Source organism: Arachis hypogaea, chromosome 1 (genome assembly GCF_003086295.3).
Source record: "Arachis hypogaea cultivar Tifrunner chromosome 1, arahy.Tifrunner.gnm2.J5K5, whole genome shotgun sequence".
Classification (NCBI taxonomy): domain Eukaryota; kingdom Viridiplantae; phylum Streptophyta; class Magnoliopsida; order Fabales; family Fabaceae; genus Arachis; species Arachis hypogaea.
In genome coordinates this window covers 103,662,949-103,682,322 of record NC_092036.1, presented here as the reverse complement: position 1 = coordinate 103,682,322, position 19,374 = coordinate 103,662,949, and the positions used below count along the sequence as shown (strand labels likewise).

Genomic DNA, 19,374 nt, shown 5'->3' with positions numbered 1-19,374 from the left:
CAATGAACAAGTTGCTACTTAATCATGTATTGAAAACAAATTATACATAGAGGAGTGCTACACATACAAGTCATTTGACTTATAAGTCTTATAAGTTGGGCCAAATCTAACACGCGGAACCATCTTCGCGTGTTTCATCTTCATTTCTTTTTTTGAGTTTCTTGTTAAATTTATTCGATTTCCTTCGTGCGTTCTCTCTTTGCCTTCGATCTCTGTTTTTTTCGATTTTCATGGTTTCTGAAATCAAGTTTTGAATTTTTTTTGAAGAGGATGGAATTTCAAAAATACACCCGAACGATTACAAAAATACACCTAAACGATTACAGAAATACATCCAAAGGATTACAGAAACACACCCAAACAGTTACAGAAATAAACCAAACGATTACAGAAATACACCAAAAGGATTACAGAAATACACCCAAAGGATTTAAAAAATACACCCAATATAAGAGAGACAGTATATTTCTTCTTAAAATATTTTAATATTTTGCTGGTTAAATATGAGGCACATAAGCAGAGACAATCTAGACAAAAAATACAGAAGAACAGTAAAATAGTACCTTAAATAATGTTTCTTCATTTTTTCTGGTGATTTTGACGAAGGAGAAAGAGAAAACGAAAAGAGGAGAAGAAGTTTCAATAAAAAAAGAAGGAGAAAGAGGTGGTGTTGATGACGACGATAACGAGAGAAAAAATTAGAGGAAGAGGAAGAGGAAAAGGAAGCACGGAGAAAGGAAAAAAAAAAAGAAAAAGAAACAAAAAAAAACGTAAAAACAATGTGAGTATAAATAACTTGTATGACTTATATGAAAGAATGCTTGTATGTGAAGAATAATCCTTATACATAATAATAAAATTAACTTGATATTTATGAACTTATCATATAATTTAATAAGTTGATAAAATTATATTGATATTTATTAACTTGATATAAAGACATATTAAACAAGTAGTAATTTGTTTATTTTTCATATCACTAATTTTAACAAATTTTATATAAATAATTTAGACATTTGTTAATGTATACTAAATTTTTGCATAGAATTAATGAGTAAAAATATGAAAGAAAATAAGTAAAATCTCTTATATGAATAATTTTTTGAATTAATTTTTATAATATATAAAAAATTATTATAAATTATTATATATTTTTATAAATATAATCTTTGTTATTTAGTCACATTAACTTTAGTTGTGTTATAAAAAAATAAATTTCATAAAAGTAAAGTAAAACTATACTATTTGTGTTAAGGGCAGCGCGACAAGTGAGAAGAGGAGAAGCGGGTCCTGGGTTATTTTGTTCGGAAGCGAAGATGAAAATAAGAAATGGGATTGAGTTGTGACTTGTGAGCACGGGGGTTGCAGAGTCTTAATAATGGACCGTCTGGATCAGATCACATGTTTCCCAAAGTGGTGCCCATTAATCTAATCTAAATCCATTTTATACTTTGAGCACCCTGGAAGGCTGGAAGGTGCAAGCCTACAACACAGCACAGCACAGCTCATGTAGTATTTCATTTCATCCAATTTTTATACTCACTCAACATCGAGGTTTGATGAATTCACATGCGTCTGTACTCTGCTCTGGACTGTCAATTTGGATTCCCTCGTCTAACATAAAATATAACCAGTAAAGGACAAACTTATTCTTATTGTTTTATCAAGTTCACTATAAATTTAAATTTTTTAGTAATTAAATTTAATTAAATTGGTCTAAATCTAACAAAAATTAATTAATGAGAAAATAAGAGCGTATCTAACTCCACAGTAATATAAATGAGTACTTATGAAAGATGAAAACGCTGACATATGTATTCACACTAAATCGAAACTAAATTTGTACCTACACAAGATGTCTTTGGAGGGTTGAAGTGCTATATAGGCTACTTTTGTAAGACATCTTATGTGGATACAAATTTAGTTTCAATCTAATATGAATATATATGTCAGTATTTTTATTTTTTATAGATACAAATGGTTATTTATTTTTTTGTATTTATTATTTTTTTGGTATTTATTTTTTATTATGAATACTTTTTTTTTGTATTTACTCTTTTTCTTATAGTCATTTTTTTATTGTTACTATTGTTACTTATTTTTTTTTTCTATTCTTTCTGATGATTATGTAATATATGTGTTTTTTTATTTGATTTTTCTAATTTTTTATTTTTATTTTTGTTAAGACGATAAAATAAAAAGAATTTAGAAAAAGAATAAAAGTAAAAAATGAATAACAAAAAAAAAAGATGACGATATGAAAAAAGAAAAAAGGAAGTTTTGAGTTACACAAAATTTGTTGAAAAATAACATCAAAACCTTTAATTTTAAGAAGTTTCTTAACTCTGTTGTCGAAATTTTTTAACTATGACACAGATTTTTGTTAAGAGGGTGAAAAAAAATTACGAAAAGAAGAAAAAAAAGATAATTATGATGACTATGACGATGACGACGATGATGAGATGGAGTTTTAAGTTATACAAAACTTATTAGAAAATAGCACAAAAAAAATTAATCGTGATAGAGAAGTTTTTTAATTTTGGCACCAAAACTTTTTAATCATGATATAAGTTCTTGTTAAGATGATGAACAAAAATTATGAAAATGTGAGAAGAAAAAGAAAACGATGATAATGATGACCACGACCAAAAAGCGGAGGAGGAGGGAGGAGGGAGTAGTTTTGAATTGTGAAACATTTATCAGAAAAAAATAACACCTTAATTTTGATATTGAATTTTTTTAATTGTAACATAAAAAATTTTTAACCGTGTTATTTTTAACTAAATGATGTACTTTTCTTACTATTTAACTAGTTGGTTAGTATTGAATTCATATATAAGAGGTTTAGTCATTTATGTGTCATTTACAACAAATTGATGTATTTTTTATTCTAAAATATATTTAATTGTATTTTGTTGGTTCAGTGAGTTAAGATTTTGGACTTGTGATTTTTTAAAGATTTTTTTTGTGTCTTTTATAAAAAAAATTTATGTCATTTTTAACAAAACGATGTATTTTGTTATCACTTAATTGATTGTGTGGTATTAAATTGAAGAAGAAGAAGATGAGAAGAAAGAGTTTTGAGTTATACAGAATTTAACAAAAAATAGTATCAAAATTTTTAAACCGTGACACAAAATTTTTAACCAAGACATAAATTCTTGTTAAGAGGGTAAAATAAAAATTATAAAAATGTGAAAGAAAAAGAAGAAAGATGACGAAGATAATATTAATGATGAAAAAGAAGAGGAAAAGGAGGAATAAAACTTTTAATTATGACACAAAATTTTTTAATTTTAAATTGAAATTTTTTAAGAGTGTCATTTTATAATAAAATGAATCATTAAATTAATTTTCTGAAATTTAACTAAAAAAATAATGATAATAGTGATGGTGATAATGATGAAGTAGAAAAAAGAGAAAAAAAAAGAAAAACAAAATAATTAAATTAAGAAAAAAAAAGTGGTGGTCACAACTAGAATAATAATAAAAAAAAAGAAGAAGAAAAGAAAAAGAATAGTTAGAGTATAAAAAATTTTCGTGCATAAATATAAAATAAGTTATAATAAATTGGTTAAGTATTTTGATTGGTTGAAAAAAAATTATTATTTTATATAAATCCTTTTTATTTGTTCATCTTATTCTATAATTTATTAAAGATAAAAAATTATTTGATACCGTTGCAAGACAAATTTATCAATTTGTTGAATAAACAAATTGAATGGAAATTATTGTTATAAGGTTGTATATTTTTATTAAAGATTTGGATCCTCTAAAGTTTGAATTTTACTTTAGAGAGTAAAGTGTGATCTCTCACCATTTATTTCATAGGTGAGACAAAAAATAAATATGAAAGAGAAATCATTCCAGAGTAAAAGATTGCACTTTACTCTCTCTAAAGTAAAATTCAAACTTTAAAATATCCAAATTCTTTTATTAAAAATTTCTGTTAAAAAATAAATAATCACAAAAAACTTATTAGTTTACACTTGGTGGCTTCATGCTGTTATTAAAAAGTTTAATATGTTATCCTATATCTCCTATCAGTACTAGAAAGAAATTGACACCATCACCTGAGAAAAAATTACCATAGTAACAAAATTGGTCGCATCTAAAAGGTTAAGAATACACTAAATAATATTAAAATTAAATTGCAGGGATAGCTCAGTTGGGAGAACGTCAGACTGAAGATCTGAAGTTCGCGTGTTCGATCCACGCTCACCGCATTTTTGTATATTGCTGTTTTGTTTAGTTTCATGGTTCCATAGTCGGTGGTAGCATAGGTGATGGGTGCCAGGCTGCCAGCAACAAAAGTAATTGTATTGCTGCAATTGTTCACGTGATGAATGGGAAACAAAAGCTGCCTGGTAGGGTTACAAGCATGGATAGGGGCCCGGACCCGGACGAAGATTCTGGGTCATCCCTAGTGATCATAAATTAAGGTTACGTTCCTTAATATGTATGCAATATGCCATCGGTGGGGTGTTGTTCCAATCTAGGTAAAACCATTAAAGAAATATTCATCATTCTTCTGCATAAGCTAAGGGTGGAATAAACTATATCCATTTATTTAATTGTTGGTTAAAAGATGCTACACTAAATGATTGACCGCATTATGCCGGTGATTATATATACATTAGTAGTTCAGTCATAAGAAAAATCAATTCAATTATCCCGGAAGATGCTCGCAAAATGGAATACTAGTACTATACAAAATCATCATTTAATTGTTATTGTGGTCCAACTACATACGCGGTCTTAGCTTGGTGATTGTTCATATTACAGTTCGTACAAAAGGGCAACGGTAGATGTTGTCGGCAAGAACATTACTGTACTATGCTACGTACGCCAATAGTATAATCTTGCATTGAAAACTATGCATCAGGATCATTACTGTGACTTCCAACTTCACAGGATTGCGGGGTCAGCCATATAATAGCAACCTTAATGCTGTCTGAAATATGAAGAGAACTGATGGGTCCACTCAATCTATGCTTATGCTTGAGGCAAACACACGAGAGAATAGTTTATGTAGAGCTTCCTCATGCATACAGGCACTCACATCTCCTAATTCATTCAGCTTCCATGGATTTTACATGAATTTATGGTTTAGTTTTATCTAAATTAATAGCATCATTAGCTCCTCTATTGTCTGGGGGAATGGGGATCGCTTTTTTATTTAAATAAGTATAAGAAAATGATTAATTCTCAGAATGCCATGGATGGAAAATTGAAACAAATTATGCGTGGCCATCTCAAGGGCAACACACACGAAATGGAATTGCACTCCATTCCAAGAAAGTCTCACACGAAATGGAGCCTCCAATTCACCTGCATCACCCACGAAATGTTGCTTCTAAAGTAGGCAGGGCAAACGTGAAATGGAGCGTGTCAGTTCTCCTTCAAAGCTGGGGGTGCTGGAGACGAAATGGTAGCTTCCAACGCAGGCAGGGCAGATGCGAAATGGAGCGAGTCAATTCTCCTTCCAAGCTGGGGATGCTGGACACGAAATGGTGATTTTGTGTGGCCCTGCCTACGTTGGAAGCTCCATTTCGTGGGTGATGCAGGTGAATTGGAAGCTCCATTTCGTGTGCGCCTTCCTTGGAATTGAGTGCAATTCCAGTTCGTGTGTACTGCCCCGAGATGGCCATGTACAATTTGTTCCAATTTTTCACCCATGTGTATTCTAGAAATTAATCATTTTCTTATACTTATTTAAATAAAAAAAGGCCAGTGAGGGATCTTCAACTTTTGTTTCGGGTTCCCACAACCCACTTTCACGGCAAATTAGACCATGTATGGGTGGCTTATGATGGAAGAAGTCGATATATGGCTTCCATTTGTAATTTTATGATTGAGTGAAATATTTTGGGATTAAGCGAATTGAGTGAAATAATTTGAGATTAAGTGAATTCCATTCATTTTTACTAAAAGCCTCCAAATTTCATTCCTCCTAATTTTGAGGTGTAGAGTGGAATCCATTTATCCAAACAATAGAAGAAACATATTATCCACTCATTTGACTCGATTCCACTCCACTCCTGGATTTTACATCAATTCGAAGTTCAAACATGGCATTGGTATTTTTATTTTCTAGTGATAAAAGTGGGGACAGTTCACGAATGTATATATGCTGGCATTTTCAATATACGAATCATTCATGAATGTGTATTCTACCAGTGATGTGATAAGCATAGGAACTAGAGAATAGAGAGAAAGACACGCAATTCGTTGAAAATATAAAACCAAAACGAAGGCAGCATTCTGCAGTCTGTACCCACCTAGAATGTCAACTACCTCTCCTTTAGTCTATACAAAAACTGCATGCAAAACATGCCATTCAGTGAGATTAATGGTTCCATTGGCCGGATTCTTCAGAGCGCATTACTTGTTTGAAATTGTCAAGAGCAGGCCATAATGATCACTAGGCAAAACAGGGAGTACCAGTTGTTTTATCTCTTTTCTAACTTTCTTCTCTTTGGTGTATATCACACCGGGTATTGCATCCTTCCCAATCATGTCAATACTAGTTATCATAAGATCATGGAAACGGCATATAAACCGATCTAACCGCTTCTGGAGAGTACGGTTACCCGATAACATCTGGTTCGATTTGGTATCATATGTCCAACCAATTTCCTTTGGCCTCAGCTCAGACCAGGCATCAATCCACTCATTTTGTAAAGGATATTCACCATCCAATTTATCATCCCAGTTCATGTCACCCCCAAAGATAACATTTGGGTACTTCTTGAGAAGGCTCAGAGCCTCATTGGCCTGCTGCACTCGTTCCTTGCTGTACATCTGATCCCATTTTGGTGGAGCCGGGCAGGGGCTTTCAAGATGGCTAGTAGCAACAACCAACGACTTGCCACCTGCAACTTCGACCTCAGCAATGCACAGTTCTCTTCCCATTATAGAATTGCTAAAGGGTTTGCTGCTGAAAGATTTCACTGGCAGCTTGCTTAACTACAATTAAGTTGACGAGTATGTTACTAAGGCATAATAACTCCTTTAAAAGCGCTAAATACGAAAACAAGAATACTACATTCACAGGCTAAACTATAAACTAATGTGTGTGTGTGTAAACAATAAAATGCACATAAAAATGTTTGGTTCTATTACCTGAAGAATCCCCTTAATAAAATGCACAATAATAGAAAACTATGACATGCAGATTAATATATATCATAACATAATCAATGCAGCATGTGATCAAAGGTAGAACTAAACTACAATTGGGGCATTAGGACAAATCAGGCAGATTAATATATATATATCATAACATAATCAGATAAAAATGTAGTAAAAAGTATGAACTTTACAAAAATGTAGTTAAAAAGTCAGGAACTTTATACCAGCATACAAAAATATGGTCTTGAATAAGCCTTGTCAGAAGAAACCGAACAACGATACGCATTCCACCAGCTGGACTGCTTGAAAATGTCAAATATATTTGGAGTAACCTCCTGAAGCACAATTGGGTCAAAATAAGACGAACCCTAATAAACTTAAATTGCATTTAACACACACACACACTAGAAGTAAAGAACTAAAGAATAAGAAAGTGAAACCTGCAAGCAGATAAAATCAGGGGAATGCAGCTGAACAAGGTCACCAATTGCTTTCATCCTCTTGTTCAACTCCAAATCCTCCCTAAACCATACATTGTAGCTTAATATCTTCAATGTAGTGAAATCTTTGCCCGAAGCAGCATTTTTTCCCTCAGGAACAAGCTCATCATCACTACTGAGATGGATGGAATCATTGGAGGCTTTGGCTTTTACGTCTCGAAATGGCGCTGGCTCAGCAGAATCGTCGTCATAGGTGGCCTTCCTCTTACAGTGTCGAAGAGGGAAGAAGACAGAGCCCACAGAAGCGTCGTTCTCAGCGTCTTGAAGTGTGTCGTTCAAATCGTCGACGTTGGAAAGGGAGAGAACGGGGCAGCGAGTGTCGCAAACTTCGCAAGCAGAGTTTTTGAAAGGGTTGAGAAAAGTGCAAGCCTTGCACGACCACTTTGGGGGCGAAGAAGAAGAGGAAGACGGAAGAGGGGGCGGGGAGGACGAAGAGGAGCAGATTTCGCATTGGGATTTTTGGGAAGGTGGGTTTACAAAGGTGCATTTTTTGCATGCCCAAGACATTTTGATTGGAATGGAATTGTAAAATACAGGGATTAGGGATTGTTTCGGAGTTCTAGGGTTCAAGAGAAGAAACCTCACAGAGATTAACGACGATGATATTGATGAAAAACAGGAGATGCAGTGCAGCAGTGGTACTCGTTTCATTTCAATTTTGAAATTTAAAACCGCTTTTTGCAATGCAATTGAAACGACAAACTCGGAGGGAATGTTTGTCCAAAACGGCACTCCTTCAATAATATTATACGTAGAAATAAAAAAATGACCATTCTTTAAGTCCTTTTAGGGACATTTAAGACCAAAATAAATATATACAAAAATAATATGTGCAATGAAATAAAAATCAAAGATGCTCTTGTTAAAAAGTTTGTTAAAGTCTCCAACTCTCCAAAGTTACATAGTTACAATTAAAAACTTCTATCTAATTGAAGTACGTTGTTATAGTAATTTTAGAATGTTAGATTTAATAGTATTTATATAATTTTTTTTGAGTGTTTGAAAATATTTTAAATAATTTTAAAATATTTTAAAATGTCTTAAAAAGTTTTAGAATATTTTAAAAGATTTTAAAAGATTATGAAAGGTCATAGAGTATTTTAGAAGAGTGTAGATATATAAAGAGTGGTATGAAATAATCTAAAAGTATTTAAAAAAATATAATATGATAGATATTTGTAGTGAAAGTTCTAGATGATTAATCTAGACTATTAATTAAATTTAATCCTAACCATCCATTAAAGAGGTGAATGACTATAAATAGAAATAAGAGTTAGAGTTTGAGTGTAGTAGTCATTTTGTAATAGACACTTGAGTAATAAAATATTTTGTCCACCAAAACTTTCTTTCCCTTGTGTTCTTAGCTTTCTTGCTAAGTATTGATGGTTAGGTTGACTTGATCTTAACTCAAGAGGTTGTGTAAATCTGAGTGTCGGCACAGTAGTATTAGAGTGTGTCCAAGACCATGACAATTTGGTATCAGAATAAGGTTCGAGAGGGAGTACAAGTGGTTTGTGGATATGGCTTCTAGTGTAACCATGGAGCATGTTGAGTCTCAAAAGGAAAGGGATGCTATTTCTTTTCAATTGGGAGGCAAGAAGGTCCGTTCTTCAAGTAAGCCTAGAGGTAAAGACTCTAACTTCATAGAAAAGAGAGTTTCTATGTATGAGATTGTTCTATCATCTATGGATGAGCGCTTCCGAAGAATAGAACACGACAAGGAGACCATCGAGACTCACGTGTTGGGAGAACTAGATACTTTTAAAGAAAGTAAGCTCCAAATAGAAGAGAAGCTTGAGTATTCTTTGAAACTATTTGAGGAGTTTCGAGTTTTGTTTGAGGAGGCGAGATCTCGACCAAACATTATAAGGAAGACGATAAATATTGATCTCTCAAAGCCAAAAGAGTTCAAGGGAGTGAGGGACGCTCGAGATATGAAGAAATTCCTATGACAAATTGAGAGATACTTTGAAGATCAAGGGGTGGTCGAAGAAGCAATAAAGGTACGCACTACAGTTCTCTACCTTCTGATAATGCTACTTTGTGGCGAAGGAGAAAAATGCATAAATATGAAGAAGGGTGCTTGCAACATAGCCACATGGAAAGATTTCAAAAAAGAGTTAAAAAGACAATTCTTTTCTAAGAATGTGGTCTATGAAGTAGGGAAGAAGTTGAGGGAGTTGAAGCATAAGAGTATGATTAGTGACTACGTAAAGGAGTTCACTACTATTACGCTTCAAATCCCCAACTTAGCATCAGATGATAAGTTGTTCTTCTTCATTGATTGACTCCAACTTTGGGTAAAGTAAGAATTACAGAGAAGAAATGTTAAGGATATCAACAAGGCCATTGTGGTGGCCGATTCACTCACTGATATCATCGGGGAGACTCTAAACCCAAATCTTCCTCCAAGTCTAGTTCTACTAAAGGTGGGAGAGATAAGGAGAAGAGTTTCTCAACCAATAAGAAAGGGAAGTACTTTTCAAAGAAAGAGTACGAGAAAAAGAAGAAAGCTTTTATGCCCAAAGGAGGATACGTGTGCAAGGGATCTCACTAAATGAAGGATTGTCCCAAGTTAGGGACTCTAGCATCTATCGTCGAGGAACGAGAGGCTCAATTGCAAATAACTTAGTGTATTGGATATGTCAAACTCATGAATGCCGTGAAGGACAAAAAGGCATACACTTCAGAAAAAAAGGCTTGATGTATGTTAAAGCCTTTATCAATGAAAAAATCGTCATGGCTATGATCGATACTGGTGCTACACACAACTTCATCACACCTGATGAAGTAAAAGGCTTAAGTTGAAGATCACCGAAGGGAATGGCTAGTTTAAACCCGTGAATACTAACGGTGAACCTCTTAAAGGAGTAGCAAATGGGGGTTGAGATGACTCTTGGTTCTTGGAAGAGTCTTGTAGATTTCTCAATAGCACCCATAGATATTTTCAAGATAGTCATCGTGCTTGACTTGCAAATGAATGCAAATATAATACCTATGTCATACTACGACATAGTATGCGTCATGGGGAAAAAGGTCTCCATGCATAGTCCATACGGTCTCTAAAATTGGAGAACTACTGATGTTCTCTGCTATGCAACTCAAGAAAGGGTTCAAGAAGGGGGAGATTAATATTTGGCTCTATTACAAGAGGAGACAACATTTAAAAGAAAAGACATTTTTGAATTTGTATTTAAAAATTAGCAACTTGATCTAGTTGTGAATATTGTTTATAGCTTAGCATATGAGCTTTTAAATAAATAGCTTTTAATTAATATTTGGATTAGTTCTGATTCATGCTTGTTTCAAAGTTGGCTGATGATATTTGTCAATTGATAATAGCCTTGCAAACTTTGACATATGATCAAACAAGTTCCTTAAGATACAAAATTGTTTGAAAATTATTGGATGTTTAGCATTATTTATGCAAAAAGCTTGTTGGTATCAGCTTATGAAAAGCAAATATTCAGGGGAAACTTAGAGATCAAAAGAAAGGGGGAGCTTCAAACCAAAGAAAACATCAAAGGGAAATTTCTAAAAACTCTTCTAATTCCATTTCAATTCATTTAATAATGTTTGTCATTAAGGAGGATATTGTTGAGTTTAGAAAACTAAACTATAATTAAGATGATGACTAAACATTATTGGGTTATTGTCAAATTGTTTGTGTGATGTGTTTTGTTTAGTGTGCAGAAAATAAATAACATATGGCCCACATACACACAATCATGGCCCAAGGGTTATTTGCTCCATCACAAATTTTTTCTATCAGAAACAAAAGCAAAAACAAAAAAAAGGAAAAGAAAGCAATTGGTCCAAGAAGCAAATGCTCAAGTCCAAATGCACACATAATGGTCCAAGGATATATAATTATTACCATCATAAATAATTCTTGGCTGAAACAAACAAGCCTCTAGCCAAATAATGAAAGATAGAAAGCAAGCCCATAATCAAACCAAAGCCCAATGATGGTCAACATTCAAATCTTTCATTCACTTAGACGGTAACTAAGTGATTCAAATTCCATTTCATTTGAACCATTCACTTCACCCACCGAACCGAAATTCTTTCTTCTCTCTATTCTCTTTCTTTAACGTCACATCACTCTGAAGTAAGAAGAAAGAAAAGAAAAGTTATGGAGTTAGGGCAAAGTAAAGAACAAAAAGAAGCTTCCAATAACCAAGTTGGGTTGGTCTAGTGGTTAGCTCATTAGTCCGCTTAAGCAAGTGTCGGGGTTCGAATCCCGCCTTGTGCATGCAGCAACCCATTGGCCAGCGGCAAACCCTTAAATGGAGCTCAGTACCGCGGCGGATTAGTCCTTGACCTATCGGGTTGAGGGATACCGTGGGAAACAAAAAAAAAGAAGCTTCCAATTTCAAGAAGGTCAAATGGGCTATAGTAAAAGAGAAGATCTCATCAGAAAGAAAATCACAAAAAGGAGATTTCCCCATTTATGCTTCATCAAGGATTATTGAAGAAATCAACTGGGTCACAAGCACCGTTATGGAAAATATGAAGAAGGTGAAGTCAATAGTGCTCTGCTTGGAATTAAGGTCAAGAAACAAGCTTGGGGTCAAAGCAAGAACGCACAACTCAAATTCAAGATGCATAAAGAAAAAGGTTGAAAGAGAAGACTGAAGATAAGGTTGCATGTCACTGCTTCTATCCTCTCTCTCCTTTGTGACTGTCACTGCTGCATCTGTATATTGGGAGAAGAGAACCAACATGTGCTAAAGAAGGTTTCAAACCTTAGAAGCTTCACTCCTCTATAATAGGAGTGAACGGCCAAGGATTGGAGCAAGGAGTGAGAGCACACGTTTGGGTTTCCATAGCTCTCTGAGCTGTTTATTCTTCTCCTTCATGGTTTTCATTGAGTATTTCTTTTTCTCAATATAGTCTTCCTATTTTTTATTGGTAAAGAACAAAATGGTGAGTTTTGTAAGAAAAAGCCAATGAGTGGAAAAAGACAGAGAGTTAAACTTGAAGAAAAAGCCATAATTATCTCAGAAATTCTTTGTATATTTTTCTGTTTTGCTGTCATGATCTTGAGGAGATTCCCTTGTAAGTTGGATTAGCACTTTACTGCTGCAAGCTAGGGTGGATCCTAGTCAAGTTCAGGTTGGGTTAGAATCTGGACTTGTCCCAGATAGGATTGGGTAGATCATGGGGAGAATTGGTGAATGTAATTCTGTTCCAAGATAGTGAAATTTTGTCACTATTGTGATGGAGACTGGATGTAGGCTATATTGCATTGGGTAGCCGAACCAGGATACATCTGTGTGTCATTTTCTATTCTCTTCTCTGTTTCTGGTTCTGTACTATAAAAGAAAAAACAGAAGTATCTACTACCACATTAAGAGACAAAACCATAATCTATCATGTTTTCTACTCAAAGTTTCTCTACTGAACTCAAGGTTTAAAGTTAAAAAAAAGGAGGCCAAGATTCAACCCCCTTCTCTTAGCCACTGATAACCATCAGAAGAAAAATTGTTCTTTTACAAGAGACGAAGTTCACTTCTTGGGACACATCATTAAAGATGGAACTCTCTACATGGATCAAGGAAAAATGAAGGCTATCAAGGAGTGAGAGTTGCCAAACAAGATATCTGAATTAAGGTCATTCTTTAGATTGGCTAATTACTATAAGAGATTTATCAAGGGATACTCCATCAAGGCTGTACCATTAACTGATCTTCTCAAGAATAATTACTCTTGGGATTGGTCAAAGCAGTGTTAAAAGGCCTTTGATGAGTTGAATACTGCTATAATAGAAGGACCAATACTAGTACTACTCGACTACTCAAAGGTGTTTGAAGTCCACACTGATGTTTCTGACTACGCTATTGGACGGGTTTTGATGCAAGAAGGATATCCTATTGCCTTTGAGAGTCGTAAGTTGAATGATACAGAGAGGTGATGCACCATCCAAGAGAAAAAGATGACCACGGTGGTGCATTATTTGAGAACTTGGCGTCACTACTTGTTTGGTTTACATTTTATCGTTAAGACAGATAATGTGGCTACAAGTTATTTCCAAACTCAGAAGAAGTTAAGTCCCAAACAAGTTTGGTGGCAAGATTTCTTAGTTGAGTTTGATTTTGAATTTGAATACAAGTCAGGCAAGGCTAATGTGGTAGTAGATGCATTGAGCCGTAAGGCTGAGTTGACAACAATTTTCATGGTCAAAGGAGATATTGTGTATACCATCAAGAAAAGGTAGCATCATGATCCATTAGCCAAGAAGTTGGTGGAGTTGGCTAGAAAAGGTAAGACAAAAAAATTTTGGCTAAAAGACGACATTCTCTACACAAAAGAGAGAAGACTATACATCCCTAAGTGGAAAAATCTAAGAAAAAAGTTAGTGAGAGAATGCTATGACACCAAGTAGGCTTGTCACCAAGGTCAGCGAAGGACCTTTACACTTATTGAATTTTTCTATTCGGATAATAACTGCTTACACCACACTCTCTTTCTCCCTCTTACTCAAGGAAGAGCCTTGGAGTTTATCATATGATTAAGTCTTGGGAAGAATAAGCAGATGTCACTTGTTCTTACCTCGACAAAGTTGCAAAGAGGATAAAGAAATGGGCAGATAAGAAGAGGAGGCCGGCAAGCTATCAAGTTGGAGATAAGGTAATGATTAAACTTCTTCCACAGCAATTTAAAGCCTTTCGCAAGGTTCATAAGGGCTTGATCCACAAATATGAAGGACCATTTGAGACTATTGGGCGTGTTGGAGAGGCTGCTTATAAAGTACAACTCTCTCTCTCTATGAAGATCCATCACATCTTCCTTGTGAGTATGCTTAAATCATATCATGGAGACTGAGAGGAATCAAGTAGAGGTAACTCGAATCGTACTCTACCCGTGTTGATTAAATCCTTTGATAAGAAAATCGAAAAAATCTTAGCTAATCAAATTTTAAGACGCATAGGAGTACCACTAAGTATCCAATACTTGATCAAGTGGAAATGACTCCTGATAAGTGAAGCTAGTTGGGAAGTTCGCGAAGATTTGTGTCAATTCCAAAAATACCTAGAGCGCTATCATGAACAAAACGCGACGAGGATGTATGTGCAATAGGTGGAGGAGAATGTTACAGTAAATTTTAGAAGGCTAGATTTAACGGTGTTTATAGTTTTTTGGAATGTTTGAGAATGCTTTAAGTAGTTCCAAAACGTTTTAGAATGCCCTATAAGGTTTTAGAAGACTCTAGAAGGTTATAGAGTATTTTAGAAGAGTGTGGATGTATGAAGAATAGTATGAAATAATCTAAAAGTATTTAAAGAAATATGGTAGGATAGATATTTATAGTGAATGTTCTGGATGATTAATTTGGACGGTTGATTAGATTTAATCCTAACAATCTATTAAGAAAGTGGATGACTATAACTAAGGGTGAAAGTTAAAATTTGAGTGTGTGAGACATTTTATAACAAATGCTTGAGTAATAAAGTGTTCTTTCATCCAAAACTTCATTTTTCTTGTGTTCTTAATTTTCTTGTTAAATATTGAAGATTAACTCAAAAAGTTAATTTTCTTAATTTCTCTTGTTAAATACTAATAAGTTGACTTAATTTTAATTCAAAAAGTTGAGAAAGTTCGAATATCAACACAGTAGTGTTGGTGTGTATCCAAAGTCATTTTTATTTTACGTTTTTATTTTTATTTTTTTTAAATGACTTACTACGTTTCTTATTAAGAATTTAATTTTAAGATATTACTTGTGTAATTTCTTTAAATTATCATTCAATAGTATATCTTAACACACTATATATTCCTTTAAATTTTATAATTAAGGTATATTAAAATTAGAGTTTGTTTAGATACCATTTAATTATTACAATTTTTTATTTTTTAATATGTTAGAAAAAATTTTAATAATAACATTTGACAAACTTTTAATAATAAAAATAAAATATTAAAAAATTTAAAATATATTTTTTAAAAATTATAATTTATATTTTTTAAGAGAATTTTTTTATTAAAAAATAAATAAATAAATATTTTTATATTATTATATCCAAACATAATTATTAAATAAATAAATACTTTTATATAAAATATCTAAATATAAAATTATTTTTATTTTTTTAAAAAATTAATTTTCCGTAAAAAAATCACCCAAATAAACCGTTAGTCTCTTGCATCTATATTTTTTATTTTCTGCAAAGAACGGGTCGCTGCACTGGTTAGAACCTTGAAATGAAAACATAAAAAGCATAAGAAAAGCGAAGTAGGCCAAAATCAATGACGATTATGGATACATATTCTAGACAAATTAATTAACAAATATAATTTGAAGAAACACATACGTTAATTACAAGAATTCCACCAAAATTATTAACCCTACTTTTTTCAACGAAGAAACATCTATCCTTAAGCATTTAGCTCTGAAAATCATCCACAATACCTTTTCTCTTATGACTTCATCCATTACTCTAAGGAATTTCAAAATTTCCAAAAAATAATTGAGTTATTTGCACCTCACAAAAGGACTAACAAAAAAATGGGGAAATATGCAGCTAAGAAAATGTGCAAAATGTTGCTAAAAGCACTTATTTTGAGGAAGCTGAATGTTCTGCACCTCAATAACTTCTCCCCAGCACTGCTTGATTGAGTAGAGTTCACCACATCCTTTGTCTTGTTGCTCACTTTCTTGCTGCATCAAACCAAATGAGGATCACGATTTAGAAACGATAATATTAAAAATTATTGGGTTCAAAATTTGAGGGTAAATTAAAATAATAAAAGAAAAGAACGATTCTCGTGAGGGAAGCATGCATGATGACTAAAAAACAAAGAGGAGGCAACTAGGCAGACTTTTGTTTCTTACCTTCCTGGAAATATACAGCTCCCGTGACCTGCAAGGTATTCCCCACAACAAAAAGTAAGAATCCCACTAATCTCTTTTCTTATAACATAATAATAATAGTAAACCATGGACCCCATTTGCATACTTAAATTAAGTACTTTGATGATTCATGTAACAGTAAGATATTGCACCGTAAAAAAAAACTTGGAAACATGACAAATTACTACGTTTAAGTGAATGTAATCTAGAAACACGGTCCAGAATCTTTGCAATTGTCAGAGGGAACAGGATGCTCTCAGATAAACAAGAATTCAACTAGGGACATGCCATGGGGGCATGGAGTGTTTTTTGTTTGTTTCGCACTGCCCTCAATGCTATTACCAACCAGTCCACTCTATTTCATTTCAGCTTTGCAGTTTGTGTGGGTGCCACACTCGAATGCACCTTCATTTCTATGAATCATTACCACAACCCCAATTCAAAGTTCTAATCATTTCCCTGTCCCCAATTATCATCACTAATAAAGTTCCTTACATTAGTCACGAGACTCAACATTTCACTGATTCATTCTGCTAATATTACCATAAAGTAACTAAATTAGGCAAATCAAGAAGGACTGTTTGTATTGTTAACTGTAAAGTGTAAATCCATAATAGCCAGCTTAAAATATGAACAAAAAACAACACCAAGACAAACGAACTGAATGTGAATATGGTGAGAAATTAAAGAACAATGCAATGAATACATAATTAGGCACTTACTGGGATCTGTTGTAGTGATCATAGCTACACCTTTGAAATCACAAGTCCCAGGAGCCTTCCCTTCCTTCTGGAAATAGCTATCAAAGGCATAAGAAGCATGGCTCTTCACATTGTTAGGCTGATAACAACTCTCACCGGGCTGAATCTCGGAGCAATTAGCCCGGCCCGGCCCACAAGCCCAATCAAGTGCAGCCTGCAAAGTCTTGGTATCAAAACCATCCATGGCAATGCAGTATGTCTGATTGGTAGTATCATTGGCCATAAAGGTGCCAATCCCGGAGACATGAAGCAGATACGCCGGCGTGGTGTTTCCATAGAAGAGTCCCCAATTCGCCTCCGAGACCGGCGGCGACCTCAGGTCCTCATTGAACAGCTCGTAGATATACACACTGGAAGTTGTTTCCGGATGTAGAGGGGTTCCGCCGTGACCCAAAATATGGCTAATCAAGTTTGAATTGTAGGTGTCTGCATTGTCCTTGGTAGCATAAGGTTCTTTGGAATCACCCTTTGAAGGCCACCCTGTTTCGGTAACAAGGACCACGACATCAGTGATGTTAAGGTTCTTCATTGAGAAATAAGCAGCATCGACCATGGCATCAAGGACATTGGTGTAGTGAAGCAAGGTGTTGGGGTCAACCATTTCCTTAGAAGGAGTCAAGGGTTTGAAGAGAGCATTGTCGATTGGAACCACACCCTTGTTCTGCATGAAGACGTAGTAAGGGTAAAGGTTCATCATCAAGGGGGAGCCGGTTCTGGAGAGAAACTGAAGGAGAGGGACGATGACAGAGGAGAAGCTCTGGTTGAAGAAAGCCTGAGAAGGAGGAAAAGGGTCGAGGATAATGGAAGCGGCGTGAGGGGTTGAAATCTTGATGTGCTGGTGGAGGTTGGAGGCGACGAGGGCGCTGTAGAGGGACTGAATGGCGGGGAGGATGAGAGGTGCGGAGGAGGGGACGGTGGTTAGAACTTCGTCGCCGACGGAAATGGCGGTGATGAGTGTGTCCGGGTAGAAAGAGACGACGTTCCGGTCGATCCATGAGGCGGCGGTGGTGTTGGAGGAGCCAATGGCGAGGAGCTGGTTGTTGGGGACGCTGATGATGACGCGAATCTTGGTGCGTGAGAGTGCTTTGAGTATGTCTGGGTTTGCATCGTAGATTCTTATGTGCGTTATCTTCTGAAGCTGAAGAAACGCAACCAGTTGCGATGGCGGTAGAAGGTTGGAGACGTCCGTGCCAATGTTGACTCCCACGTATGGCTGGTCGCTTTGGTTTTCCTGCGCTGCAAAATCAAGAAAGTGGTTAGTGTCAGTTGTTCAAACTTCAAAGGTAGTTGTGTTTTGTTTGAGTTAGCGTACCCACCTAGTGATGGTGTCGGTAGTTCAGTGCAGAAAAGGAGGAAGAAGAAGAAGAAGAAGAAGAGAAAGGTGTTAGTGCGAGTGAGCTTAGAAATTGCCATGGAGTGATGGCAACTTCACTCCCTCGTGCTCTACTGCTTCTTCAGCTCCTACAGATCCTTGCATTATCTGAAATGAAATGTAATAATAATAGTAATGATGGATGGTAGGTGGGAATTTCTTTGGTTGGGTGACGGAAGAGAAGGGGAAGAAGATGAGAAAATGGGAATTGGGTGCTGCAACTCACTCACTCACTCAGGTCTTCAATCTTCTCTGTGGAGGAGCGTACTGCCACTCCGGTGCTCCTTCATATCCACTGGTCCACCACATTTCTCATCTACCCACTCTATTCCCTCTATCTGTATTAACTATTAAGTAGGTAACCTTACCGGTGGCGGTGAAGCCGACACTACAAGAAAAAAGAATATATATTTCACTTATTGACTCCAGGGTAAATGCTGTGGCATAGTAACTTTGAGTTCCAGTTATAAAAATTCGATTTAGCTTTTTATTTTAATAAATTGAAAAATCTCCTGAAACAAAAAGTTTTAGTTAAAAATTACTAAAATGTATTATTTTTAGTTTTATTTAATGTAGTCGGTAATAAATAAATGTTAAATAAAATAAATTTAGATTGTTTGACTTGATTTTTTTTAGTATTACCGTTAATAAATATATTAAAAATTTGAATTTTGTATGTTTTGATAAAAAAAAACATTAATTGATGATCTAAATAATAGCTAACATTTAAATATTTAAGAGGAATGTTAGGGG

General features: G+C 34.6%; 2 protein-coding genes and 1 non-coding gene across 5 annotated transcripts; 1 reads left to right on the top strand and 2 right to left on the bottom strand.

Annotated features, from left to right (window-relative positions):
* Positions 1-4,153: 4,153 nt before the first annotated feature.
* On the top strand, positions 4,154-4,226 carry TRNAF-GAA (transfer RNA phenylalanine (anticodon GAA)). The gene has a single exon. It is a non-coding gene; the product is annotated as a tRNA-Phe (tRNA).
* Positions 4,227-6,114: 1,888 nt separating this feature from the next.
* Positions 6,115-8,400, bottom strand: LOC112705872 (uncharacterized). The gene is made up of 3 exons (XM_025756873.3): positions 7,575-8,400; positions 7,359-7,469; positions 6,115-6,969 (listed from the first exon to the last, which is right to left on the bottom strand). Exons 1-3 carry the CDS (start codon positions 8,283-8,285, stop codon positions 6,385-6,387), a joined length of 1,407 nt encoding a protein of 468 aa, XP_025612658.1. The 5' UTR covers positions 8,286-8,400; the 3' UTR covers positions 6,115-6,384.
* A 7,471-nt stretch (positions 8,401-15,871) lies between these two features.
* On the bottom strand, positions 15,872-18,993 carry LOC112705852 (glucan endo-1,3-beta-glucosidase 1). Of its 3 annotated transcripts, XM_025756837.3 has the most exons (5): positions 18,852-18,989; positions 18,566-18,729; positions 17,211-18,485; positions 16,471-16,498; positions 15,872-16,296 (listed from the first exon to the last, which is right to left on the bottom strand). In XM_025756837.3, exons 2-5 carry the CDS (start codon positions 18,660-18,662, stop codon positions 16,122-16,124), a joined length of 1,575 nt encoding a protein of 524 aa, XP_025612622.1. In that variant the 5' UTR covers positions 18,663-18,729; positions 18,852-18,989; the 3' UTR covers positions 15,872-16,121. The 3 variants fall into 3 exon arrangements, with proteins under 3 accessions (XP_025612622.1, XP_072057717.1, XP_025612631.1); XM_072201616.1 differs by having other exon boundaries at positions 15,872-16,292; positions 18,566-18,993; XM_025756846.3 differs by lacking the exon at positions 16,471-16,498 and having other exon boundaries at positions 18,566-18,993.
* Between the last annotated feature and the right edge of the window lie 381 nt (positions 18,994-19,374).

What these genes read in the sequence shown, in the direction of transcription:
- LOC112705872 (XM_025756873.3), bottom strand. Translation starts at nt 8,285, where the DNA reads ATGAAACGAGTACCACTGCTGCACTGCATCTCCTGTTTTTCATCAATA. An exon ending in CTGATTTTATCTGCTTGCAG is followed by an intron (nt 7,470 to 7,574) that starts GTTTCACTTTCT and finishes ATTGTGCTTCAG; the next exon opens with GAGGTTACTCCAAATATATT. An exon ending in GACCATATTTTTGTATGCTG is followed by an intron (nt 6,970 to 7,358) that starts GTATAAAGTTCC and finishes ACTTAATTGTAG; the next exon opens with TTAAGCAAGCTGCCAGTGAA.
- LOC112705852 (XM_025756837.3), bottom strand. Translation starts at nt 18,662, where the DNA reads ATGGCAATTTCTAAGCTCACTCGCACTAACACCTTTCTCTTCTTCTTC. An exon ending in ACTACCGACACCATCACTAG is followed by an intron (nt 18,486 to 18,565) that starts GTGGGTACGCTA and finishes TTGATTTTGCAG; the next exon opens with CGCAGGAAAACCAAAGCGAC. An exon ending in AGCTGTATATTTCCAGGAAG is followed by an intron (nt 16,297 to 16,470) that starts GTAAGAAACAAA and finishes GGTTTGATGCAG; the next exon opens with CAAGAAAGTGAGCAACAAGA.